Source organism: Trachemys scripta, chromosome 13 (assembly GCF_013100865.1).
Source record: "Trachemys scripta elegans isolate TJP31775 chromosome 13, CAS_Tse_1.0, whole genome shotgun sequence".
In the NCBI taxonomy this organism is placed as follows: Eukaryota; Metazoa; Chordata; order Testudines; family Emydidae; genus Trachemys; species Trachemys scripta.
Genome location: NC_048310.1, coordinates 42,259,915 through 42,268,535, shown reverse-complemented (window position 1 = coordinate 42,268,535; position 8,621 = coordinate 42,259,915). Strand labels below are relative to the sequence as shown.

At 49.0% G+C, this 8,621-nt stretch overlaps 1 protein-coding gene and 1 long non-coding RNA gene across 2 annotated transcripts in view; one reads left to right on the top strand and one right to left on the bottom strand.

The window, feature by feature from the left end:
* The window catches only part of PRSS54 (serine protease 54), a 4,617-nt gene extending 2,397 nt beyond the window's left edge, over positions 1-2,220 (top strand). Inside the window, exons 3-4 of the mRNA XM_034788811.1 lie at positions 1,057-1,184; positions 1,729-2,220. Coding sequence (XP_034644702.1) covers positions 1,057-1,184; positions 1,729-2,220 — 620 coding nt within the window. The remainder of the gene's footprint in view (positions 1-1,056; positions 1,185-1,728) is intronic.
* A 456-nt stretch (positions 2,221-2,676) lies between these two features.
* On the bottom strand, positions 2,677-7,574 carry LOC117886577. Its single transcript, XR_004647998.1, has 2 exons — positions 7,423-7,574; positions 2,677-2,903 (listed from the first exon to the last, which is right to left on the bottom strand). It is a non-coding gene; the product is annotated as an uncharacterized LOC117886577 (long non-coding RNA).
* Between the last annotated feature and the right edge of the window lie 1,047 nt (positions 7,575-8,621).

The window sequence follows — 8,621 nt, the reverse complement described above, 5'->3', positions numbered from 1 at the left end:
GGGGGAGCCCCAGCAGCTGCTGTCCGCTGTGGCGACCTGAGTGCAGGAGCTGCGGCCGCTCTGGCACCAGCAGGACTTGATGCCGCTGCTTTTCTAGTGCCTCCTTCTAGTGCTTTTCTGTGGCCACCTTCCTGCTGCGGCTGCTAATGAGGGGAGGCTGCTTCCCCGCCACACCACACAGAGACACACAGCAGCGCGGGCTCCACTAGGACTGTCACTCTGGGCTGCTGGGGGGGAGGAGGAGGAAGTCAGGGGTCAGTGGGGCTGCTGGCAGGCACCTGTCCTGGTGCATTATGTTAAATGCACTGAGCCTCATCCCCCCAACCACCGCACCCCCAACGAGGCTGGCCCTGTTATGTGGGGAGAACACCCCCCCCCCGGTCCCCAAACTACGCCCATGGAGAAGGGCAAACCTCAAGAGCTGCATTCAAAAGTCTGGGTGCTTTTAGAGAGACTGCAAAGCCAATCAGACCTGCTGGCTTCTTCCAGCTCGAAAAGCCGGTGAGAAACCAGAATGGTGACTTGCCTTACAGTAACTGTGGTTCTTCAAGAGGTCTTGTCTGTGTGGATCCTGCTCCGGGTCAGCATGCACTGGGCAGGGTATGAAATCCAGTGCCGAGTAGCGGGGTGAGGGGTACACGGTCTGGGTACACAGGGCAGCATCCCAACTACAAAGGTCTTTGTTTTCTTTTCCTCCCCATAAAGCCACATGTCCTCTCATGCTAGGGGAGGCCAAACAGTGCTCCCCAGGGAGCTGTTAGATCCATTTGTGCTCAGCAAACAGCGGCTGGATCGGAGTCTCTGGGCTGGGGGGGATGGGGGTGCAGTGCCCCCGGGTGAAAGGAGAGGCTGGAGCCATGTTTCAAACCCAGCGCTCTCATTTGGCAGTGCAGGGACCTATCCCTGCCCACCCAGCGACGCTAATCCCCGATGGACTGAAGCAGAGAGCGCTCCCTTCAGCCTGCTGGGCGTGTCAATAGGAAGAAACGCGGCCACTGCCAGTTCCTAGGCCCTAGACTGGGGGTCTCTGATCTCTTGGTTTCTTGGCTCAGACAGGACGACGCACGGCAGCGAGCTTTCTAAGGAAGCTCTCAGTAGTGGATGTGGATCCCTGCCCCTTGAAGAGAATCGTTACGACCGAGTGCAGCAGCCACCGGGACTCCGATAACGTGACTGGATGTTTGGTGAGGAGCTTCTACTGATCCAGGATGTGAACTACAGGGGGACCTCAGCTCTGCAAGAACGGGAGCAGCCTCTGCTTCCCTCCCGCTCACTATCCCCCAGTTAGCTACTGTATTGTCCAGGAGATCCGGGGCCCGCATCAGCCTTGGCCCATAATAAAGGCCTTAGTTTCCACAGGTCACTTTTCACTCTCCTCTGTCCTGAGGCTTTGTCACATCACACGTACTAGCCTTCGCCTGGGAAAACTAAACTGGGTTCCCCTGCGTACCCCATGAATGCGGCCCCTGTTCCGCCCGCATGCTGGGGATGTTTGGGGAGCCCGAAGAGCAGATTTCTGGGCAATGCATCTGTGATGGGGGTGCTCTAACAGCTTAAAGAAGAGCCAGCCCCCTGGAATTACTGGTAGCTGGTTGGAGCTGGTGGGATCTGTCCCCCTTCCAGTTTAGGATTAGTATAAAGGTGCCCACAGCATACAGGAGCAGTGAGAGCACACGTAGGAGGAAAACTGGTCTGTTTTGACTGAAACCTGCCTTTTCTCTCTTAAAGGGGGACCCCGGGAACCCAGTCATGTGCCAGGCTAAGGGAACTGGAGGCTGGGTTCTGAATGGAGTGCTGAGTCAGGGCGGCATGAGATGCTATGGACCATTTCTCTACACCAAAGTGGCCTATTACAGCGACTGGATTTCAGCCACAACAGCTGACGCAGGAGTCCCCATATATCCCACGTTTGCCAGAGGGCGCTCTGCTTTTCAAGCTCCGACTGAGGATTTGGGAGGGTCGTCTGAGTCAGCAGAGAAGGTGTTTCGATCCTCGGTCATCGCAGAAGCTGGGTCTGACCGTGGCCAAGCCAAGCAGCGACTGAAGGACATCCAGCCCGCCCAGGAAGGACTAGCCAGGGCTTACAGCAAGTCTGACCCAGTGTACTATGACTACTACAGTGGGGAAACGCTCCCCATTTCTCAGGGGACCTTACATCTGCCGCAGATCCTCACGGAAATGAGCGCTGGTTTCCTTCTGCTCGGGCTCCTGTTTTACTAGATGAGACACTGTAATCAAGGCAACTGTGTGATTGACTGGCCTCGGGGACCATTCCCAGCACTCCATCGGTTTTAGTGCTGTTGACAGTGGCACGATCCATGTGCATGGGGTGCTGACAGGTCCTCCCCCCACAGCAACGCCCTCGCGTGTTAATCCGTCTCTGTATTTTAGCACTCACTCAGGCTATTAAACTTTAAACTCCTCCCCCCCCAAAAAACTCTCCTGATTCCTTTTGTCCCGAGGGCCAGTCCAAAGAGGACAATGACTGTAAACATGTCCAGATACAATCGCCAGAGAGTAACTGATCAGACGTATTTGAGAGGGAAGGGACGCTCAGGAGCACAGCTGATTCAGAACTTTGGGAGCCCCACAAAGAACCCAGGTGACAGAGCCCACTGGATGCTCCAGCCTGTCCAACAAATGGGACTGGACAAACTAGAGGAGTCCGAACCCAGGCGCTTTTGATTTCTTTATCAATTGGGCTGAAATGGTTCCATCTCTTGTCACAGATCAAGCTGCAGTAGAAAGTGTTCTGCATTCCCCCAGTCGATAGCTTCATTTTTCACGTGGCTGGCTCCAAGCCAGATCTCTCACTGGCCACCTTGCAGGGGGAGACAAAGCTGTAGCTGGTTACTGACCATCTTGACCTTGTTCCAAGCTCTGCGGTAGCTCTGCAAGGACATCTGCAGAAGTAAAAATGGAGAAATAAGAAGTCAATAGCAAACTGCCATGGAGTAGATAATGTTTTCACCCCTCAGCTCACAGGGCATTTGACTAGGTCCTGCCTCCCATGGCTTTCCTCTGAATACTGTATAGAAAGCACTGAGATCCCCCACAGCAGTTTATACTGGGATCTGAACCTGAATAACACTGAACTTTGGGGAATGCTGGATTCAGATCCCAAGGTGGATCTGACCCTTAATATTATTGGTATTACCCTAGTGCCTAGGAGCCCCATTCAGAACCAGGAACCAATGGTGCCAGGCGCTGTACAAACACAGAACAAAAAGCTGGTCCCTGCCCCAAAGACCCTACAATCTAAGTATGCAACGTAGGGCCATCTCTCTGCGTTAGAGAGAGAGAGAGAGTGTGTGTGTGTGATATTAGTAGGAATCTGCCCAGGTTTCATCACACTACTGCATATCTCAATTCACTGACTGTGGGGCGAGGGTTGCGTTTCAATACAGAGAACTCACCAGTAGGTACTAAACGGTTCCCCTTTATTGTTGTTTTCTTTCTACCTATCTCGCTGCGTAACAAGGCATGATCTAAGGCAATAGCTTCAGGATCCTTTTCCTAGCTTGGCGCCAGACTCACTGTGTGTCCTTGGGCAAGTCCCAACCTTTCTGTGCTTCAGTTTCTTCATTAGTAAAGTGGGCTGTGACGCTGGCAGACCAGGTACCAGCTCCTGCCAAGCCCAGGGCGTCAGTGAACACTGACAAATGCGGAGCTACAAACCAGTCTGGTTAGTAGAGTTAAAATAGATCTCAGGGTTAGACTTTCTGGAATGCTTGTAGGATGCTGCATGTATTAATCCAACTTACAGTATCTGTCTCCCATGGTATAGAGCAGGAGTCGGCAACCTTTCAGAAGTGGTGTGCCGAATCTTTATTTATTCACTCGAATTTAAGGTTCCGCGTGCTAGTCATACATTTGAACATTTTTAGAAGGTCTCTTTCTATAAGTCTATAATATATAACTAAACTATTGTTGTATGTAAAGTAAATAAGGTTTTTAAAATGTTTAAGAATGTTCATTTAAAATTACATTAAAATGCAGAGCCCCCCAGACCGGTGGCCAGGCCCCGGGCAGTGTGAGTGCCACTGAAAATCAGTGCGTGTGCCGCCTTTGGCACACGTGCCATAGGTTGCCTACCCCTGGTATAAAGTTATATTGAGTGTTTGCATTGTAACCCTCTGCAATTGTGTAACCCACCAGACAGGAAGAGAACCATTAATTAAGGTAAAGTGCTCATCCTGCACACAAGATGGCCCATTGAAAGCAAATGAGGCATCGTGTAGCATCAAAGGACAGGTTTCAGAGTGGTAGCCCTGTTAGTCTGTATCAGCAAAAACAAGGAAGAGTCCTTGTGGCACCTTAGAGACTAACACATTTATTTGGGCAAGATGTCAACTGTTGGGAATGGGCCACATCCACCCTAACCGAACTGGCCTCGTTAGCACTGACCCCCCACTTGGTAAGGCAACTCCCATCTTTTCATGTGCTGTGTATTTATACCTGCCTACTGTATGTTCCACTCCATGCATCTGATGAAATGGGTTTTAGCCCACGAAAGCTTATGCCCAAATAAATTTGTTAGTCTCTAAGGTGCCATGAGGACTCCTCGTTGTTTTCATCACAGGACAGAGACCTTGTTGATTGCATTCCTCACTCCCCCCAGGAAGCAGAGGCCTGTGCATGAACTCATCCCACCAGCTTGGATTCTGGAGTGAAGGGGATAAAAATCCCTGACAAGGAGGAACCATGTCTCTTTATATTGTCTGGACTCTGAGGGGCAAAACATAAGCAAGAGATCCCCATGCTGCTTGGCATGGGTCAGCCCTAAAAGACATAGAGAGCTGCTTATTACAGAAGCTCATATTACCGTTTAAAATCTAAGAGTACGTCCAGACTACCCGCCGTATTGGCAGGTAGCGATCGATTTATCAGGGATCGATATATTGCGTCTCGTTAAGACTCAATATATCGATCCCCGAACGCGCTCCCTGTCGACTCCAGAACTCCACTGGAGCGAGTGGCGGTAGCGGAGTCGACGGGGGAGCCACGGCCATCGATCCCGCGCAGTGAGGACCTAAGGTAAATTGATCTAAGATACGTCAACTGCAGCTACGCTATTCACGTAGCTGAAGTTGCATATCTTAGATCGATCCCCCCCCTAGTGTAGACCAGCCCTAAGACTGTGTGTGCTTCTTGCTTTAACCTTGTTGTCAATAACTCATTTCTTTTCTTAGTTAATAAATATTTAGTTAGTTAGTGACAGGATTGGCTACAGGCGTTGTCTTTGCGTTGAGATTGGAGTACAACTGGCCTGGGATATGTACGGCCTGAATATTGTTGGGATTTTTGGTGGAAAGTGACTGCGACGCTGTATGGAATATGGGAGACACGTTATGATATTCTGGATGCCAATATTGTAAAATTGCAATGAATCGTGCCAGATATGCCGTGTGAAGCGTCTGCAAAAATGTTACAATTTGCCAAGTATGATCATCTTGTTTATATGTTTGTATCACCTTTGTGCTATGAGTTATAGATATGTAGGGTATAGCTGTATTTCCAAGCTTGTGTTGTGTTGCTGGGTGACACTCCCAGACAGATTGGCATCTGCCCTGCCTAGCCTGCTTGATGGCCCATCAAGGGACTTCAACTGAAAGGAACCAGGGAAGACACCTTATGAGTGAGCAGCAAAGCCTGTGCACAGAGAAGTCTAAGGCTTCCATGCCATGTGCTGGGCAGTTTTTGTTTGGAACAAAGGAAATAAGAGCCACATGGCAAAAGACTATAAAAGGCAACTGCATCATCTCCATTTTGTCTTCATTCCTGCTTCTTACCTCTGCAGGAACTTTGCTACAAACGGAAGTTTTGAACAAAGGACTGAATATACTGTACCTGTGGATGTGTTCCAGAGGGACTTTTAAGCCAGCAAACTCACCAAGAATCTGATGTACGGCCTTTGAAATCTTTGTATGAGTGTGACCGCTTTACTATTTAACATCTCTCTTCTTGTTCTTTCTTTTCTCTTTATAATAAACCTTTAGTTTTAGATACTAAAGGACTGGCTGGCAGTGTGGGATTTAGGGTAAGCTCCAACCCAATATTGACCTGGCAATGTGGCTGGCCCTTTGGGGGTCACAAGAACATTTTGTATAGTGAGAAGAGTTTTTAAAGAACTCCTCACCTTACTGCACCTACCCTGTTTCCCCGAAAATAAGACATCCTCCGAAAATAAGGCCTACTTACAGTTTTGCCTCTCGTTGTAATATAAGGCATCCCCCCGATAATAAGACCTCCCCGATAATAAGGCATCCACCGATGTGTACCGTATTCTTCTTCATTGAAAAATAAGACATCCCCTGAAAATAAGACCTAGCGCATCTTTGGGAGCAAAAATTAATATAAGACACTGTCTTATTTTCGGGGAAACAGGGTAGGTGCTGATTGGGAGCCAGAGAACTGGAATGCAAGAAAGGGGGCTGTGTGATTTCTTTTTTTGCTTCTTGATAACTAGTGTGGGGGATCAGGAGCACGGTTTGGGACTGGTTGGGGAGTTTAACATCAGTGTCACCTACCAGTCTCGAGAGGATCTACTCTCCTCTTTGCAGCCTGCCTTGAGCTTGACATTTTTGGTGAGGCCTGCCCCAGGCACCCCGGGGGACAGTGACTATCTATCACATAAGCCAGTTTGCCTGGGTGGCAAGATAAACTGGAATGCCCAAGGCGACTGTCTGTGACTCCATGGTAAGGCTGTTACAGCGCTTTAGGAGTTCACACTTGTTACTGTGTTGGTGAAATCTAATTATAGAACATACCACCAATTTGGGGTGTCTCTGCCCTGCTTTTTGACCATCTGCCCTGAGGTTGGCACTCCCAGTCATAGCCACCCCAGCCAGCGTGACATAGGGATAACGATTAGTCACTGATAGTGAATGCTTGTAAAGTGCTTGGAGCGTGTTACAGGAAGATGATCAGAAATTAGCTCCAAAACATTTTCAAACAGTCACGAGCGTGGGTGTTTGAAAAGGCCCAAACTGGTTCCATGGGCAGAGATGAGACGTTTACACTGCTGCTCTTCTGTATTTGATAGTTGTTAAAAAGGTCACGATAATAATAACTGGATGATGCTTCCTATTAACTCACTAATAACCAGGTCCTGGCTTAAAACCCCTTGGGTTCAACTGTGAGACCCACTCTGTCCTCTGAATACATTCAGTTCAGCCTCTGACACCATCGCTGCTTTGTAAACAGGAAGCTCGTCGAGTTGTTCAATTACACTGTAGTTAAAACCACAACTAAAATCGCCCACTCATGCTGCAAAGCAACAGACCCCTTCACCATAATTGCATGAACGTGGGTGGGCACAGACAGGTGCCCTCTGAAGTTAAACCCCAGCTGTGTACAGGGAAGGACACAGACACTGTCTATGCGCAGCTACAGACTCCGGGAGTTCTTGTCTTACTGTACCTCGGCGATCTCCACCTTCCTCTCCCAGATCTTAATATTGTTTTCCAGGTCATAGATGGCCATCTTCTGATTGACATACTTCACCACTGGAGGCACTCTGTAATCTGAGAGCTGCTGCCGCAGCTGCTTATTCACACTCTCTGCTTTGGCTCGCTCCTGAAAGAGGAAAAGGAGCCGGGGCAGGTAGATTAGGTGGGATTTTGCTTTCTGCAAAGCCGCAATTTGGAAAAAAACCAAACCCATCCCCCTAAAACGGCAGGTCGAGCGATTAAACTGTGCAGAATGCAGCTGCTATTAGCGTTCCGGTTTTCTGTCTGCCAGGGGCACTCCGGAGCTGCTTGAACTCACTGGGCACTGCCTGCTGCTACCGCCTGGGATAGTGGAGTGGCACGAAACCCAGCCGGGGCCCCCCTTAGAGGGGGAAGGGCAGTGCCTCTAAAAAGAGGAAGGATATTAAATGCAGGAAGCTATTCCAAAGCTGGGTACCTATAGTTAAAGTCCAAACTCCATCCTTCAGCACCTAAAGTGAGAGCCGGTTTTCACAGCACCACTAAACCCTCTATATGCATCCGAAGAAGTGGGCAGTAGCCCACGAAAACTTATGCTCTAATAAATTTGTTAGTCTCTAAGGTGCCACAAGTACTCCTGTTCTTTTTACTACCCTCTGACTTCAATCGAAGCTGCAGGTACACAGCCTTTCTGGTACCAGGGCACTTGCCTGCAGGTGCCTGAATGTAAATTTCACAGCATAACTTTAGACACCCAGCTTCTAGTATTACAATTAACTCTATTGTAATATTCCTTTGCTAATTACATACCTAATAGACAATTTATGATCTTATTATGAGCATCTCTTATTTGTATGGGGTTGTGTCTAGGAGCCCTAATGGGAGATCAGTCCCCACTGTGCTAGGTGCTGTACAAACCCAGCACAAAAAGACAGTCTCTGCCTCGAAGAGCTTCTGATCTAAGTATCAAGTATCAGAGGGGTAGCCGTGTTAGTCTGAATCTGTAAAAAGCAACAGAGGGTCCTGTGGCACCTTTAAGACTAACAGAAGTATTGGGAGCATAAGCTTTCGTGGGTAAGAACCTCACTTCTGGAGATGCAAGACTGAAGAAGTGAGGTTCTTACCCACGAAAGTTATGCTCCCAATACTTCTGTTAGTCTTAAAGGTGCCACAGGACCCTCTGTTGCTTTT